Raw genomic sequence first — 19035 nt, forward strand, 5'->3', positions numbered from 1 at the left:
GCAAAAGCAGAGGACTCCTCATCCCAGGCCAACTGCCTCCAAATCTACCCAGCGTCAGGAGGGATTTCTCCTCGTAGTTATAAACCTGAATCCCAACCAAAGATCACGTCAGAATTCAACACAAGGGTGTTGAGGGGTCCCCGAAGAGGACCGCGACATCTGATGATTTTTGCTGGACTTGTTTTAAAACATTTGACTATAACCTGTATTTATTTATTCGTTATTACTAAATTTAGTTCTATTGAGAGAACCGTATGCCGGTCTAATTCAAAACATTTATCACTGTAGTGCCAGGGATACACAGACTACACTTATGCTACAGGAATTCAGGCTCTTTTCTTTGCCTTGCTTCTCTTATATAGTATAGATAAGCAATGGACCATTCCTGAACTAAAAGACAAAAGCTCCGTTTTTGCTCTTACAGAGTCTTCTTTCTGAACACCTGAAATGTCAGTTCGTTTTCAGTAATGAACGAAGACTCTGCACTTTTTAAGAGGGTTGTTTGAAATGTTCCAACTTCATTTCTTAAACAGCGACTAAAAAGCCCTGAAGTCGAAAGAATTTAGTCTCTAGATCTGGAGTCCTTGTTAAAAAGGAGAGCTCAGTATATTTTCTCATCTTTGAAATATATATGTGCGCAAAGCATGCAGACACTCATGGAAATGAGATATATATGAAAGTAACACACATTTCTACAGCATATATACCAGTTAAGTTTCAGTAAAAAAATCTGTATAGAATCTTTCAACGCAGTGTAAAGAGGAGGCCCCGTTCTTAATGACAAATTCTCTCTACAGCAGTGATCTAGCGATACGGAGATCTCCAGTTCCCTTTCATATTTCCCAATTTTTGACTAAGAAGCAGGACGATACATCTCATCACTAAGCAAGCTCTTGCAGCTAGAGTAAATCAAAGTCTGGAGCAAACTAGCACAACATCTGGGTGCAATGACTGTTGCTGTGAAGCTACCAGATCCGGCGGCTCTAAATCCCAAGCGTCATACCCTACGTTATTCCCAACATCCCAGCTCCTTGAATCTGAAAGAAAAATTTAGAAGAAATACCCAAACCAGGAACTGGGAATAAAGCAAAGGCTTGGAAACCATCAAAAAGATACAGGCTTATTTTTGAAAATCGAATGAATTTTAAGCTGGCCTTAAGGTTTGTGAAAGGCTGGCAGTGGCACGCTGCTATGGTGATATAAGGAGGTGAAGTAAGGTTGCAGAGACTAAGCGCTATTTTTCTTTTTGAGGGGCATGACAGGTAGGGTGATGTCATTCCCACGTTATGCAAAGCGCAGGGAAAATAAAGCAGTTTAATACTAAATCTCCTGGCCCAGAGCAGAACAAAACAGCACCAACACGAGAACACTAGAGGGAGCAAGGACAAGAAAGCAGATGAAGAAGAATTAAGGCAGGAAAGGAAAACCCACACCAGTTTCTGAGACAGCAGGGAAGAGGAGAGGGATGGACGGAAAGTTGTGTGTGTCTTGTGCCTTGAGCACTGCAGCAAATCTACTGAGAATATAAGAAGAGGATGCTCCTTTCTGAACGCGTACGACAAAGGAACCAGCTGGATTCTCATTTTGCACATACTGTTAAGGGTTTGAGTTGTTCAGATCAAGCCGAGTCCCCGTGCACAGCCGGGTAAACACGCTGCTGGCAGTGGCTCTGCTCAAGTTCAGCTGCTCCTCGGGAGAGGTCAGATCCAACCTCATGCCCCTGGTGCTGCACCTTGAGGGCAACCAGGAATTTAGAAAAGCACAACACGTTGCACTGTCTCTCAGGGAGCTGTGCAGAGAAAATAGCTCCACCCTAACTGGTTCGCTTTTATCTCTGAACACCTTTAAAGCACACGTGCTAGTTTGATGCTTTCTCACTAGTTTCTTCCAGTCAAAATGCAAACAGCAATGCGTCCCAACTATGCTCCTCTCTAAATCAGCAGAATATGACACAGCCAACCTTTCCACAATTTAATTCTCTCTCTTTTAAAGTTATTAGAAGTTATTAGCACTTCAGGACTCATTTTACAGCTTCGCGCTTTGATCCGCAGCTTACCCAAGTCAGTTCCCACTGAGCTGCTTCATAACTTGCTTAACAGCTAATTTGTTCGGACATCATTAAAAGCGTTAAGGCTTCGGGCAACGAGGACATGCCAATTACCGCGTTAAGCGATTTAATTCCGAGGGGCCAGTAGGAAGCAGCAGTTTAAAGCCCGTAAGGCTCATACCTCTTGCCACTGAGAAGCAGGGCGAGAGCCCTAGCTGCTCAGAGCCTGCTGACGGAGGTTCAGAGAGCTGAGCTTCGGGACCGTTCAGTTTGGGTGCTCAGCAGATGCTGAGGCACGAACTGCGCATGTGAAACAGCAGCTTCAGCAGCTCTGCCGTGCTGAAGGCTGCCTTAGCTGTAATACAACTTGAAACCACCACGACTGAAGGTTGGAAAAACAGCCTTCAGAGAAGTGGCGTTCTGACAGGATCTTTTTAAACCACTGACCTTTGTTTGCTGGAGTTTTCCTTGGAAAGTACTGGGTCTGCATCCCAACACACTGCAGCTTTATACAAAATTCCTCCGTGCCACTTATTATTTCAGAAATATTCTGTGAGAATAGGTATCCAGACTCGTCTGCTCCAGGTATGTTCTGGTATTTAACAAAGCCTGTGGAAAGGCTTTACTCCAGTGCTAGACTTGATTATTCACATTCATTTTTGTACCGATTCTTACCAGAAATCATTCCTAAGAACGATGCAGTACCTTACGTACTGGCAGCCAGAACTATTCACTAAGCCTCGCACCCTTCCAGGGAGGTGATGCTGACAGCAGCCAATGGCATCCTTTGGTGGGGCTCTTAAGGCAATCTCCCAGCTGCCCGATGCTCCTCTCGCTGGTACTAATTCCATCTCTGGTAGAAGTTGGCAGCTCGGCAGTATTAAAGAAAGCAAACCTCTCGAGTAGAGATTCATTTCTCAGGTTTAAATACGCAGCCAGTAGGGAGCCCTCATAAGGTCAGCCCCACATTGGCACTACCTGCGGTCGGACTGCAGTCCTCCTCGCTGGCGAAGAGCTCCAAGGCAAATGAAATTGCCCCAGTAAAGCTGTACCTTGTACAAATATAATAAAATTAGCTGCTTGAGGAAAACGCGCCACAAAAAGCTTAGGTTTGCTGACACACGGGCTTCTGCATCCCACATCTTTTCATGTTCTTGGATGACACAATTAACAGAAATCTCCTGTGCAGTCCTGACGTGGCTATTCCTGTATAAACCCTGTTGTTCCAGCACAAACGCGCTGCATTAAGAGCTTCTATTAGCAAAAGAAAAAGAAGAAACTCGTACCATGGAATGACATGGTACACAAATACCACTTCTCAGTTAGCTGCACGTAACAGCTACACAGAAGACATTGACAGGTTTTGAGTGGAGAGTTCAGACATCCAGAAAATACAGTAGCATCTGGTGTGTGGATCAGTAGGAACAAAGCTTTTCAGAATAAATCTGAAAGGGGGAGAAACGCTAGGGTCTGTGAAATGTAACAAGCGATAGATACGCAAATGAGCCAGCAACACTTTTCACAAGTTACCACCACCAGCACAGGTTTGAAGTTACTTTTTTTTTTTTTCCCCCATGTGAGGAGGAAATTGTGAATACACAGACTGAGACACACGCAAACATAAATTCAAAGGCTTTTGCAGATGTAAGGTACATCTAGCACGTGGCTATAAAAACCCATTAAAGCTCCATACCTAAACAGCTTCAGACCAACTGCTGGGAAAAAAATAAAAGACAAAGAAAACAGAAATGGATCAAAAACTCATCACGCTTCCTGTGCTTCACAGGCAGATAGATACTGCTGTGGAATTAAAACCAGGAATTCCCTGCTGCAGCACACCACACACCACGTAACAGACCTCAGCACAACTGGCCACACGTTCTACTTTAACTATGCTCACTTACAGCAGAAGGAGCACGTAGGTTCAGAGCAGAGATAAACCAGAGCCCAGGATTCAGACCTCCTCCCCTCTCGCTCCTACAGACAGCGAGGCTTAGTCCAAACATTTTGCATTTGTTTCCTGTTTCCTTAGGCGATGGCATGTCCACCTAGCACTGTCCCACTGATAAGAACTTCTGAAGTCACTGGCCAATTTAAATCCAGTTTCAGAAGGATTCAGAGAAAATCACATCTCATGAGAACAAGAGGCTGGATGGGGCAAAGAGGCAGTAACTCACCTTATAGCAGCCTCTTATAGCAGGGAGCTTCTGGACTAGGAAAACAAACTCAGTGTTAGCTCATTTGCTCTACGCCTAACGACTCATGGAAGACAGTGATGAAAATCTTGTCCAAAAATATATCAACGGAAATGTGGTGTAAGATTGTGTTGTGGCTTAAATGACCTTTAATACAAATACGGCATTGCTAGCAGAACCCAATAAAAGAGCAGTATGATCTCACTGGGTACTTCAAATCAGTTTCTGAAGTCCTGTCTGGAGCCCTAACCCCATTCCTCTTCTGTGATGGTCAAATTCAACATTAATGCCACTTGTGCCTAGAATAAAGCCAAAAGCTGGGAAAAGATTGTTAAGCACTAGTGTGATTGAATGCCACTGCAGAAGCCATTGAGAAACCTTTTTGGTAACTTATAAATATGCATGATAGTTTCTTTTAAATACCCAGTGAAATGATACTGAGCACTGAATGACATCTCTTCCTACAAAGAGTCACCTTCTTTCTGATAAATATGCACGTATATCTTAACGAGATAGCACATGCAGTTTGTGACTTTTCAAAACTCATCTCTAGGGCCATATTTTCTCATCCTTCCAGCTCCAATCTGTGCCCCAGCTTATGAGCTACGAACTAAGTCTTCTGCAGCAATGTAGTATTAACTTCCAGAAAATGCAAGACATTCACTCCAGCAAAAGCACAGGAAATATGCGACATTGGTCAAAGAACACCTTAAAAACCATTTATGTAGCATTTGTTACACCTGGCAGACCGAGTTTTGTACTGATCACTCGGTTCTCATTCTATCATAATGAAGACGGTCTCAACGACATCCCCATCGTCACAACTGGTCTAAAGGCCAGCTATGTGTCTAGGACACGTTACTGCAGATGATGAAACCCACAGCAGAGAAAGGCAAACCTTTTAGGTAGCGCAGTGAGCTTGGCAAAGCACTCCCTGCTTCTTCCTGCTCCTCGTCAACTTGTGTTCCACTCCCAGAAGCAATCCTAGATGAGCTCTTTGACCACACAATGCACACCCACTGACCATTAAATGGAAGATCCATTAAAAGAACTAAAATTATTTATGGTAATGGATCTAGCGGCCTTCCTCAAGGATTTAGAAATATGTTTTCTTTTGTGGAAATACGACGAGAAACAGCAAGAGAAACCGAACATTTATATTTCATGTAACTACGAACACAAAACTACTGCTAGATTAAAATGTCCTTAAGTAACTAAGGAGATACCTTAAAATGGCTTTTGTAAACAAGTAAAATAAACAAGTAAATGAGGAGCATGTGTTTTTTCTTCTTACTAGACCTGGGCCCTGTAGTCAAACACGCACCTGCTCACTGTAACGCTCACCATCCACTCTGGGTATTTTGTATTTCTCATGACGGAGCCTGCGCAGCGATCCGAGCGGGAACTGGATTCTGTTCTGCTCCAAACACAACAAACAGAGCACTTAACCAAGTCGGGATTACAGAATCTGTCCTGCTGCTAACGTTTGAGCCAGCAGAGCTCGGTTTGACTCTCAGATGCCACACTGCAGCTGACAGTTATGAAGAACCCCAAATTTCTGTTCATGAAGCGAGAACATTGGACGGAGAAACCACAACCGTGGAACCCCACCAAGCTCCTGTTAGGGTTACTCGCAGACTACGGACACAAAGCACCTCACAGCAAATGTTTACACTTTGCTCCATTAAACACAGTGGAGAAAACAGTGGGAGTAATCTAGCAGACCAAAAAAGATGACATCTTCTGTAAATATCTCCCTCCAACCACTCAGTTCCTAACCTTGCAGGATTTCAAAGTCCAGAACTTCTTTTAGCACACCAGCTGCTTCTCCTTTAGAAACGGTGACAGCAGGCAGTGTGAAAATGACATGACTTGGAGACAAACCAGTTTTATTTAAAAACAACATTTATGGATATTACACACAATATTCCAAGTTAAAAGAACATTATAGAGGATGCTAAGTCAAATAGCCAGAAGTTCAGAAATTGCAGAATTACAATTGCCAACGCAACCTTAATTTGAATCGCTTGCGTTTCGCAGCGCTACCGCCTTCACTTACATGACCACGTTATTTTTTCCACAGGACCCTTGCCTCGTTCAGCGTAAAGGGTGGATGATTCTCAGTTAATGAGCAGCTTTTCAGAATTTGTTTTCTTCTTGTTGTTTAGCGTGTAGCCCGTTTCTGATGGCTTGCCTCCACAGGGGGTTACTCAGAAACAGCTGAGCAACTCCCTGATTGAATGCTTTATTATAGAACAAGATCATTTCATCTCTGCTTAGTTTAACCCACTTTGTTTCACCAAACTCAAACTCTACTCTGCGAGCACACGATACATTTATTCATGGCTTTTCTAAGGTACGCATTAGTAATACAGTTTTGCTTAATTTATTGTCCCAGCGCTTCCATTCCATCTGGATACACTGCTGAAAAAATGATCAGAAAGGTTGTGTGTTGTAAAAGTATTCATTAACGTGGATATCCAATTTAGAAAATGAGAGCACTCTTTTTGTAGCATGCTTAACACTGTATGGTGCTTTAAATGCAGAAATCTCGGTTCCAGCTGAAGACCTAAGTACACAGAGCTGTTGCAAATCAGGTATCACCTTGAGTATCCAGAAAATGGGGAACATGCAGTTAATGAACACTTCGAAAAGATAAAGGCAGAAATTAAAGCAAGTTCTCCAAGACCACACTTAACTGTGTTAACAGCAAGACTTTGCGATGTGGTTACGAAGAGAATAAGCAGTGCAGATGAAAGCTTGGACTTAAGGGCAGGCTGTCATGGACTTCTACTGATTTAGTCGCTCAATTCAGAGGGACTAAACGAGACTTCTCCCTGCAACTGCCCTCTGAAGGAGGCTGTGTTTGCCACAGGTTGTAGGACACTAGCCTATTGATCCTCACAGGCTCACGTTAACTTTTTTGAACAACTCACTGTCTGTACTGTACTAGTATGCGTAACTTGGCCAAACATGCATACATTTTAATAGAGGAAAACAAAACTAATAACGGTGACAAACGTTACCGCTCCGACAGCTTTCAGTTCCTCCCTTCAGGACTCGAAGCGCTGGTACCTTAGAAGGGAAGACCAAAAAAGCTGGAGACGTGGACAGCTGACAGCGTTACGTTTGGCAAACCGTTACCAACCAACTGCAACTGCAAAGCAGAGCTTAAGCAAAAAGCTTGAGGAAAGCTCAGGAACGGAACAGTCAACCGATAATTAGTCAAGTGCTAAGGGAAGGCACGCAGATCTCTTGGCATGGGAAGGGAGAACAGAGACGGATGCACAGGAAGCAGAAAACAGAGTTTCTGTTTGCAGACTGCCCCCGAAGCATAAGAGAAAATGTGCTGGGAGGGTGGCGTGGATTGCTGTGGGTAGAAGCAAACAGCAGGTACAGCTAGTCCAGTCTTCAAAAGAAACGATGCAAGGAACACTAGAATACAAACACACAGCTGCTCTCCAGAAGCAGAGGAGGATTGAAGTGGTTTGAGCATTCTTGGTACCCTAAATCTGGGCTCCTCTCAAGCTGGTGCAATCAGAACAACGCTACACCCATCAGTGCACAGCGCCTTCCTCTAGAGGCTGCCCCAGAGATATATCAAGCTCCTCCTCTGTTAATTAAGACAAAATATTAAACCCTCGTTTCCAAATACATGGGTGGGTAGAAGCAAGATAGAGAGATGGAGATAGGGATTGACCAGAACTCCCTTTTCCTGCAGTCCCATCCCAGAAAGCAGCTCCGCAGAAGAGCCCGGCCACAATGCCTCCTGGCTGGGCTTCCAGGCAACATCAGCAGGGGGGCGGCCGCTGCCGGTCTCCTATTGAAACAGAAGGAGAAAGACGGTTAGCCTCGGCCTGCCAAGCGCTGAACGTGGTCTCCTCACGCTCTCAAAGCTTCTGTACTTCCATTTGAAAAGCGAGGCGGAGATGGAGAAGAAGCAGAACACCGGAGGGATATGTATAGCACGCGGAAGCCCACTGACAAGAGCAAGCCTCTATTTCATGAATGGGAGGCATTGTCCGGCGACACGACTGGTGTCTAAATTTAACCGGCACTCTCCAGGAGGCAAGGCAGGCAACAAAAGAAAATCCAAGCAGTGACAAGGTAGAGATCTATTCTGGGATTGCTCCAAGTCATTTCAAAGATCACGACGGCTTCTTTAACAGTTCTGACCTTTGCAATACAGCAGTGGGAAAAAAGATGTACCTAACCTGCGTGCATTAGTGTGCTCATTGTATTGCACACTTCCAGAACAGTCGTGTGCAATTCAAGCTGTTTTCAGGAGAGTTTTGATCCTGCAGAAGAAACGTGTTGGCTCTTTACCTGCTAGGCCAGGGCTATATGCAGGAGTTGACCTCACTGGCAAATTCTAGATTTATGCCGCTGTTGCCAAACGCGAAGTTATTCCTCACCTCGTAGACATGAAACATAATGCAAGAAGGACAGTCCAGAAGTGTTTCACGGTCAGAAAACTAAAGTCAACACAGCTCAAACGTGTCTGTGTAGCCCAGCGTTCTGACACTGGCCAGTTCCAGATGCTTTTCAAAATGCTTTGACGCTTACAGAGAAAAGCCAGAACAGGAAATCTGCCCAAAAGGGAGTTTGCTCTTCCCATTTGCAAAGCAGTACGCATCTTACAACTGGAAGGCACAGCAAAGGTTCCTGTAATTACGGATGCTCTCGTTACCACGTTAACGTGGACACTTTTACTGAACTCCTTTGAGGCTTTCAACCTTAGTGGAAGTTTGTACCAACCAATTCTACACAACAACATGCTACGCACAGCATCGTTCCCCTCTGTTAATATCACCTGTAATGCCTTTCAACTTCACTGAATTTCTCCCTTTCCTCCAAAAATGGTACCGATTAATTAGGAATTCCTCATTTACTTCCTCAGCTTTACTTACTTGCTATCATCCTACCTTACCCTCTTTTGCCGGCCTCCTTTCTGGAGCAGAGAACTCAGGGGCTGTCCGTCATCTTCACGAGCCCCTCTCAGAGAGCCGCGCACAGTGCTGGCAGCACAGCCTAACCCAGCCGGCTGTGCCCCTGAAATCTCCAAACCCCCTTCATTAAGGTCGTATTCAATTAAAAGCAGCGATAGCGAGAGATGTGGCAGCAGTACCGTGGTGTGCCATTTTTACCTTTCGCGCTCACCCAGGAAATAGACTGCTAACTGAGGTTTTACATACATTTTCTCTCTCCTCATAAAATCGAACTTCCTGGTTAGGACTGAGGAAAAGAAAGCGCTGCATACAAGCACCGGAACTTCTTGCGTAACGCAGATTAATGTCATTATGTTTGGTAATAAATTTTGCTCTTTGCTCTTCCATTACAGTCAATATTTGTAACTCTATCAGATGAAGAGGAATTTGATGGCCCGGCTTCGATGAGAAATTTTGCTTGTAATAATACATATATATAATTTTAAATGTATGCCTGCTCAGTTCTAAATCCATTCTCACTGCATCAAGGTGAAATGGTGACCTGTTACATGTAACGGTCTTATTTCAATCTCTCCATCATGAGATCTTTGACAACAATACAGGCACTGAAGGTAGGAAGAGAGAAAACATTACCTTGGGAGTAATCTCTTTGTATCAGGTACCTACATGATGCTGGTATCTGATGTGCTTCAATTTGTCACTGTAGTTTGAATTTCTAAGAGAAAGGACAATCTGGAAGCATGAAAAATTACTAATTATAACATTTAAAATAGAAGCAGCAATGGAAATGTCAACAATCTGACTGGGCCATCAGAGATTTCGCAATGATGAATAAGGAGCATTTCACTGCAGGCTGGGGGAGAAGCTTTGGGCCATTTTTCAAAGCTTGCAGAAGTTCTCAAGGAGTTACAAACGTTCATTCTTCTCTTATCCTTTCAATTACCGTCAGAATATTTTGTGGCCTTTCTGAACTTCCAACAGCATTTGCTGTCAAGAGACAAACAAGCACAGAGATACTTGTAGAGATACTTTGGCCTAAGTCCTATCGAACTCAGCGGGAGTTGGGTGTTTATATGGCACTGCTGACTTGGATCTGTGGGCATAACCATGACATGAAGTATTTACTGAACCACTCATTTCCTGGAAAACGTGTTTTCCTGGAGGAGACAGAGCTATACCACACCAAAACTGGTCTTGTACTTGGTCAATAACCCTCTGACAGAGCTACAGCCTTCATGATGTCCGATACAGTTTCTGACCAGCTACAAGCCTTGGAACAGAAAAGCTTCAGGACGCGCTAAATCTGACCGCGTGAGAAATTCCAGTTTAGGAGACATCCTGGATTAAGGACAAGTAGCTGAAAAAAGGACCCAATATAGCATTAGAATATATTAGACCACTTTCAGACAATCCATACTGGCTTGCTTACGAGTTCATAGGCAAAAATATTGGGGAAAGTTAAATATAAATAAAAATAGAGGAAAAAGCTAACTTCGCACTAATACAAACTGGTAGAAATTTGTATTGCCTGGGCTTTGCATATATATATGTGTGTGTGTGTGTTGATCAACTGTGCATGCATATATATGTATATGTGAGAGAGAAAAAGCTCTGTGTACGTTTACACACACATTTTATATATAGCTTTTCCAGCTGACATCAGACATTTGCTAAGAAGCTGTGTGTAAAAAGAAATAAAAAAGGAAGCTTTCTAAAATGCATGAGAGAAAACTTCAGCCTGTAAGAAAAAAATAACTGCGGGGATGAAAATATAAATAAGGACTAACCAGAGCTGTGAGAGCCTGTTAGGCATGTTATCTTATTTTTCCTTGCTATCTGGCAAAACAGAGAAATTATTGAAAAATAAAATCAAAGGAAATATCTCTAGCTACCCTTAGAGAATGGATGACAACTCTGTTGAAAAGCAATTGTCTGTCCACCTGAAATGAAAGTTATAAAGAGGTCAATCTCCAGGTAATAAACCCCAGGTTCTGTGCAAGACTAGCTCAGAAACACACCGTTTTTGAATTTAAAGCACAGGGACAGTTTCAAGCTGTGTTTTCACTACAGCTATATTGTAGTAAAGATGTAAAGTGCTTTCTTTCCTACACTCCATTGATTTGCCCTATAAAGGAACCAATTGCAATTCTTCTCTCCTCCAGTCTCAGCAGCTGCACTCCCCGATTCCTTTAAGAGACCCACCGTGAGTAGGCAGGGCAGGGGGGAATGAGAGCAAGGAGCCTCGGCTGCACCCTAAGGCTGAACACAGCGGAGAACTGCACTGCACAGCAAAGAATTCAGAGCTCCGTATTTTGATTTATGCTGACATGAAGGCTGCTTTTCTTGGTGTGGTATCCTGACGGATACCACCTCCGGCCCAGAGGCTCCTACAGGCTGCGCTGAGCCCTTCATGAAGATGTTGCCAGGAACCAACACTTTGACTGTTTCAGCCTCTAAATGCTGGCTAATTTTTTTTCTGCAGACGGAAGGAAGGCTACCTGCTCCGTAGGCAGGTGCAACGCGTTAGATGAGAGTCATTGCAGCTCTCCTGCAGCTTTACTGGACACGCCGGGCGTCGTGCCTTCGCAGGGGGAACCCACCTGGCTACTGGTTTTCCCTTTGTCTGGTATCACGCGTCTGGCTTCTTATGGGCAGGATGCTTCCGGAAGCAGAGAACAGGATAGCCTACTTTTCAAAGTTAATTCCTTTTAAAAAGCGTGGACCACGAGGAAGGTGGCAGAGGGTGGGATGTGACGTAAAGGCAGATGGAAATGCGGAAGAACAGTTGCTTAGCACCTATAAAAGTCAGGCCCACTTCTTCACAAGATAGAGATGTATTTCCGTAACCACAGTTAGGAACCCACATTTGAGTTTGGGCCTCTAAATAACCTGAATCCATCACAGGCTTTTTGAATGTGCAGCTGATAATTAAACAAAGACGCAAAAAGTCGCATGATTCTTCATGCTGCAGTCCTGGCAGCGAGCAGCAACCGGCACTCAGGGACAGCTTTTGTTTTACCTCTGCTCCTGTCGGGAGCTTTGCCATCTATTAATGAATGACAGACAGATCAGAAAAAGGCGCTGCAGAAACTTAATTCTCAGCCGGTGGGACACTATGGGATCAGGCAGCAGCCCTCCTGCCTTTGTCTGAGCTACAGATAGAAAATAAAGCTCGGGGTCAGAAACCATTATCCAGCCCTAGGCTGTTTTATGTGGGCACGAGCGTGTTTTGGAATGGGTCCATAGCATCTATTCATCAGGGACTAAATCGATACAGCACAGCAGGGTAGAGACAAACCAGGCATTTGAGGTATTAAAAAAAAGCCCGTGGAAGCACCAGATTGACAGCCAAGAGGAATGTGCTCAAAATCATTCAGAAGCCAACAAGATTTCCTTTATATTCTGCTCTATTTCTTACTCAATTAGGAAAACTCACCTGATAAAAGGAGCAAGAGATTACCCTGCTTAATGACACAGGGAAGGGAGGAAACCAGAAGCGTTTAAATCCCATAAGCATCTCTTGTCTTTGTCTCAGCCTGCTTTTTACGCCTGGATTATGCTAACACTATTAATCTTTGTGCCTGTGACTAACTCCCGGGTTTTTATGTTAGTGACCTGATTCTGCACTGCCACGCTCCTCCCAGCTCGGTGAGGCTCCCCATGTGATCTGTTCTTCCCCCTAAATAAAGTTGAAAAATTTGGCTGGGAGCAGTGCTGAGGCAGCGGGTGCGCGGAGCCGTTCCACCCTCCCCACATCTGCAGCGCAGCCCAGGCGCCCGCTCGGCACTAGCTGCTCTGAGGACCGAGGGGGATGAGGCTGGCCACTTAGCAGGGGCGCGGGCTACCTCCGTGCCAGGCTTCAGCAGGGGGCTCCCAGCCTTGCCGCCCCCTGCTCGCACCCCCCTTTTGAGAGCAGCCCAGCAGGCTGAGGACGATGTGGCCGGAGAAGGTGAGTGCTGCATGGCTATGATGAATCCTTTGTGCGGAACCGGAGCCTCGTTGGGAGGAGGAGGAGGGAGGGAGGGGGCAGCAGTCGCAATTTTTTTTTTCTTTTTTTCTTTTTTTTAATGGACACGGTCAAAAGCCTCCTTTCCTTCCCTGTTATGCCGAAGGTGTGAGCCTCTTTCCGAGGGAATCCACCTAACGAGCTGCTTTCCCGATGAAGCTGGTTTTCCCAGCACGGGGCGCAAAGCGCGGCGGCATAAAAAAGCCCAAGCATCTGAAGGCGCCTGCTGCAGACCTGCCCTTCGCCCGGCTGGGCAGGCAGGTGCCTTGCCGGGCACAGCTCATCCTGCTCCAGCCCTCCGCAGCCTCCCACTGGGCACGGCACGGCACCCGGTGGGTGCCCGGCACGGTGCCCAGGACCACGCCACCATCTGGCTGTCCCCCAACCCAGGAGCCCCAGCCTGGCCGGGGGCCACTCGTGCGGCTCTCCCCCGATACCAGAGGCTGTCCGAGCAGGAGCCAGCACGCGTCACTCCTCACAGGGCCGCCGAAGGTGCTCGCTCAGGCACCCCAACACCCCTACGCACACGCTCCTCTCGCTGTGCACCCTCCTCCCCATCCCTCGGGGGGCTGCAGGTAGCCCTCAGCCTTTCCCGTTCGTCGGCACCCGCTTCTCTGCACGCACGACAAGCCTCCCCCTCAACCACCCACGGCACTTGGCTCCCGGGTGCACAACCAGGAGCCCCCCCGGCCCCTCCATGAGCCTACCTGGTAGGTGCAGCTCGCTCTGCGTGCACGCAGACCACGCGCTGGGGTGCCCCTCAGTGCCCCCGCACGCCCCGCGTCCCCTTCCAGCTCAAGCCGTGCACCCACTGATCTCTGATGCGTTAACTCATCTCAGATGCAGTTCACAAAACTTCTCCCCCGTCTGGGTTGTGATTTCAAGCTGAAAGGAAAGTCAGTTCTCACTAGTAAGTGCTGAGTGCCCGAAGAGAGTCTCCACTCCCTTCTCCCCCACTACTCCTCTAGCCTCAGTGCAGGACCGGCTCCCTGCACCCTGGTTTGTTACCCCCAGAAGTACCTGTGCTTGAACGCTGTCAGAGGGGAGAAGAGGGCAGGGAGGAGGATGGGTGCTTACTGCTTACCTACAACTCCCAGATTCGACAGACGCTGTCCCAGTCCATGCTGGGGGGGGGAAATAAATGGGATCTTAGTCCAGAAACGTACGAAGTAGCTGCATCTAAAATGACATCCGTCACTCCACCGTCTATCCCCCTCTGCTTCCTCCCACCTTTTAACTTAGCATTTTTCTTGCACAATTTTAAAGATGAAATTCCCTGCGTACTGGATGTATTGTAGTCCTAGACTGTGACTATTCATCAAGAACAGACGTACTGGCTGGAAGGAGAAGAGTTTCCTTTTTAAATGAGTTGGATGAACACTTGAATGTTCAAGCAATCTTTTGCTCCTTGGCAAGTTAAAAAAGAAAAAAGAAAGCTATCCCTGCGGGATTTTCAATCTTGGCAGATTTCAGATCCAAGACAAAGGCTGCTAAGCGTCCCATCCATAATTACATCCCTTACTAGCAGCAGGGAAAGAAAAAAAAAAGAAGAAAGATTAAAAAAGGAGGCGGGAGGGGGATAAAAAAGCAGACGTCTTTTGTTCATCCCCCTTTTATAGCCAATTAGCCCAGAATCAGAACCTTCCTTCACCTGCAAAGAAAATGAGAAGGTAATGAAAAGGCCACTGATTGTCTTAAAATCTTATTTCATGAAGCTACTTAGGATTTTGTTGTGTTGATTTTAATTCAGCTCCAAACTGCTTTCAAGTTTTCACTTAACCTGTAACTCAGGAGAACAATTAAACAATCCACTTGGAGCTGGACTGGTGAGTACTTGTTGTGACCCCAAAAATACAGAGCTTTATGACAAAGTGACCCTAGGAACAGACAAAAAGAAAAAAACACTGAGTGAATTGAAGTACCAGTGTAGGCTAGGGAATTGTTTGTACCTCGGGATTTGTGTTTTCCCAGAGTAACATCTAAAATATAGACTAATGGGAGAATTTACAGCCTGCCTCTGCAATCTCAGGATGTAATTGCCCCTGATTTTGAAAGGCGTGTGGGAAGAACAGGGTAGAATGCTGTGCAAAAGAAATGCACATGAACTAAATTAGCAAAAAGTTAACCACGAAATAAATTTCAAATGGAAAAAAAGCATCCCTATTTTATAGGATACACTTTTGAGCTGCTGGTAGAAGATTGCCTCCTCTATTAGGAAAAACAAAGGGTGGCTTATCTGCAAAATCCATCCTCTGAGAAGAGGTATATCGAGTGCTGCTTTGAAAAAAGAAATTTCAACAGAGGCTTCACTGCGTTTTTAAAAACTATTTCAAAGTGAACCTCACAAAGGAACAGATCTGTTCAACTGCTTAGAGAACAGCACCATGATACAGCACTGTTTTCTAAATTCAAGAGGGAAAAAATCCTCTCCATCCCCTTCCCCAGCTACGAGCACCTGAAAGGAGTAAGACTCTACATCTCTGCCTAACGGGTTTTATTACAGCATTCATAAGCCTCAGCATGCCTGGTGGGAGCATTTAATACACAGTTTCAAAGCTACCCTAAAATCGGTATGCTAGGATTTCATTGATCATGATGATAAACTTTCTTTACACCACTGCACAGACATGGTAGCTAAAATATGTATCACAGGTCCATTTTGCTAGCATTGATTTGAGGAGGGAATTTGTCAGGCATTCGGTCTACAACACGATTTCCTTGCAGTTTCTTCCTGGTAACAGGCATCAGCAGCACCCGTACGGATTTGGACTCTGCACACACAAAACCCAGTGTTTACCAAAACATGCAGTTTTAAGACGGCTGCGATCACACCTGAAAAACTACTGGTATTTATCAGATCATAGTTATACCAAGTGAGCACCTTACCCGATCAGGAGAAGGCACCAATAAAATCAGTGGGATAAATACCAGTTTCAGAGAGTTTAAGTCTACAACACAACAGGTTTGCTGCTTCAATTACCCTACACTTCAGCAATGACTTAATTAAATTTAAAACCTTAAAGAAAAATCACCAGAGGTAGCTCCATATAGGTTCTCTATAAACTAAATGCCCAGGCAAACAGTACAGAGATAACGAAGGTAAATTCGGTCCCAGCCCACGTTAAGCACAGACACCTGCCCACACCAACCAGTTATTCTGAAATAACTGAAAAGCAAACGTCCTGAGGAGTGCTCGCAGCCTGCAACTGAATCCATGAATCCGTGGAGGCTGTTTTGCTCAGCATCCCTCAATGCAGAGGTAACGGGGTATCAGGATCTGGCCTAAAGCCACTTCTTTTGTCATACCCAGTCTGGCCCGCAAAGTTATCCAAGCCTACCACAGCTGTAAGGGGAATCAGGATCCCAATGGATATCGTTCCTTTCATAGGAACGAGGTCAAATCTTCTGTTTGTTGCCTTACAGATCTGATCAATGCTGGAATGAGGTCTTGCAAGTGCTTCCAAATCTTGCAGTCTTTCCCTCCTCCTGAATCAGGGAGGAGGAAACCTCAACACAAAACCATCAGACAGTCAGGAACACTCACATTGTATTTCCAGAGCGTAACGAAGACAGAACAGGCTGAACAACTGCTAAAAGCAGAGTTTTCTTGCTCACCAGGATATAAATAGGGTGAAGCATTTTAAGAGACTAGGGCAGAATTTTACAGCCTTAATTAAAAGGCTAATTGACTTGCTTAAATCTGCATTTAAGTTGCCTGTTATATGATAGCGAGGGTATTATGCAAATTAAGTTTCTAAGGAATGATTCTAAGGAATAAAATTTAGTGGAGATCAGTTTGGGATTTTGGTTTTAGATTAAGAAGGAAGACAAAGCCAAAAGCCAGGTCCTTTCATTTTAGGATCTCTCCAATAACCCTACGGTGTTTAACACCTACAAATCTGGTTACACATTACAAACAAGTGGGCTGCTGTGCTTCACCAACCCAACGTTTATTATTTAAGCCCATACCCACAAGGACTCAGAACCCACTGGGAAGTACAAAGGCTAGCTGGCTCTCAGCTGAAAGCTGAACAGCTCTTTGCAGACTTGAAAGCTCAAGATTTCCAAACGTGTTTTAAGCACCCAATGATAAGACAGATCTGTACCAGTACGCATAGGTATTTTGAAAATGGCTCTGGTGGTCTTCTATACATATTTTAAATACCCATAAAATCTGTTCCTTGGTTCTTACACAAGAGTTTCTAGATGATGCAGTAAAAAAATACTGAGATATTTCAGACTTGCTACTTGTGTGCTTCTTGAAGTCCTTCCTCCCTTCTATCCTTCTCCCATTCCTCCCTCCCTCCTTTTCCCCACTTTCATTTGCTCTCAACTCCCACTCTGGCTTTCATCTCCAATTCTGTGCACAAGTGTATTAGTAGATGTCTTGCTACACTAGCTCTGGAGGAAGAGAAAAGAATCATTTACATATCAGGTTTGGAACATGATACATTTCATACAAATGTTTTCACATCAAAAAGATGCAAATCGGGAGAAAGGAGGCACATTCTTCTGTAATGCAATAAAAAAACAGAAAATACACTTTGAAAGGCAGCAGAAAAATTTACAAGCAAGCTGAAGGCAGAAAGAAAGAAAGCCTGAAACTACGTTAGAAAGCCAATACATATTAAAGATGATATAAACGCTAGAAGGAATTCAGCATTTGATTTGAAAATGCAGTGTGTGTGTATGCATGAGTACTTGAAAGAGATACACACACGACAGCAACCAAAGATTCTCCTCCTACTGGAATCAGAGATCTTTAATATTAATTCACAAGGAGCAGGTTTATAGTTTTATGCCAGTGATCTTTAAAAGGATGTTTTTGTGTTCATTTTAGAGCAGTATCATAAAATTTCCTTGCTCACTGCTGGTTTGTATGTGCTTGTCAACCTTTTTTCCTCAATGAAAGAAACCAGAAAGTCACAGACAAGAAGTCTGAGTTAACCTAAAGGTTAGGTATGTACGGTTGGCTTCCTATGGAAACAACAAAACCACAGCACCTCACCTGTAATTTTGGCCCTCATCCTTCCAATAAAGCTGGAGATTTCGGACGTTCACAGAACTCAGTCCTTCCTTCAGCTACAACAAAGAATCAGAAAATAGAGTTATCCTAACAGGAAGAAAGCATTGGCAACTAAAACTCCACACAAGCCTGGCTTTCCAACCCAGTATCTTGACTTTGTTTTTAAGGATTCACTGTAAATTGTCATTTTTCTTTTTGGTATAACACAAGTAGTAGTAGTATTAATTACCAAGTCACTATCAAACACAGAGGCAAGTTTTGCCCATGTGAAATGGTAGGAGGCTCGGTGAAATCAAAAAAGCTGTTGACCCACAGTCGTATCTCTTTTCAGCAATTCAGCATTTGACACATATGCCAATAATCTGAATTAATCTTTGAGATTAATTCAGGTTATTAAAGGGATTTAAAACAGGGATTAAACAGGGATGTTAACACAGGGATTGATTTAATCCCTGTAATTTCCTTCATTTCTCTCATGTAAATTGCATGAAACTTTGAGAGATCAAACTCAAGAACAAGGGGAAAGACAATGGCCATCGCGAGGACATTACAAAACAAGGAGCAGATTTGGGCCTTCACAGCTTATCCCAAGTAGTACTTCACTTTACAGATTTCTTACTTCATTCCGCATATTAGCTTGCTAAAACAGAAAGGCATGAAAATAGGAGCCACAGTAGCCAAGTCCATCTCGAGGTAAAGGCAGGTAACATGCATTCAGCTTACAGAGATCTTAATACACTCTCATGAAAAGTTTCTTCCAGGACAAAAAGCATTTATTTTTTCTTCAGAAATACCCAAACCATTCTAATATG

General features: G+C 44.4%; 1 protein-coding gene across 3 annotated transcripts in view; it reads right to left on the minus strand.

Annotated features, from left to right (window-relative positions):
- Nucleotides 1–5379: 5379 nt before the first annotated feature.
- Nucleotides 5380–19035, minus strand: part of C4H8orf48 (chromosome 4 C8orf48 homolog) — a 38486-nt gene continuing 24830 nt past the window's right edge. Inside the window, exons 7-9 of one of the 3 annotated variants that reach the window (XR_004750403.1) lie at nucleotides 18206–18279; nucleotides 9825–9923; nucleotides 5380–8062 (exon numbers count right to left, since the gene is read on the minus strand). Coding sequence is in view for 2 of the 3 variants with exons in the window: in XM_035325007.1 (XP_035180898.1) it covers nucleotides 18221–18279 (59 nt within the window). In the remaining variant the exon portion in view is untranslated. Of the gene's footprint in view, nucleotides 8066–9824; nucleotides 9924–18205; nucleotides 18280–19035 lie in introns of all 3 variants that reach the window. The other 2 variants (XM_035325007.1, XM_035325006.1) reach the window with 2 other exon arrangements.

The sequence above is a fragment of the Oxyura jamaicensis genome, chromosome 4 (genome assembly GCF_011077185.1).
Source record: "Oxyura jamaicensis isolate SHBP4307 breed ruddy duck chromosome 4, BPBGC_Ojam_1.0, whole genome shotgun sequence".
Taxonomy (NCBI): Eukaryota; Metazoa; Chordata; class Aves; order Anseriformes; family Anatidae; genus Oxyura; species Oxyura jamaicensis.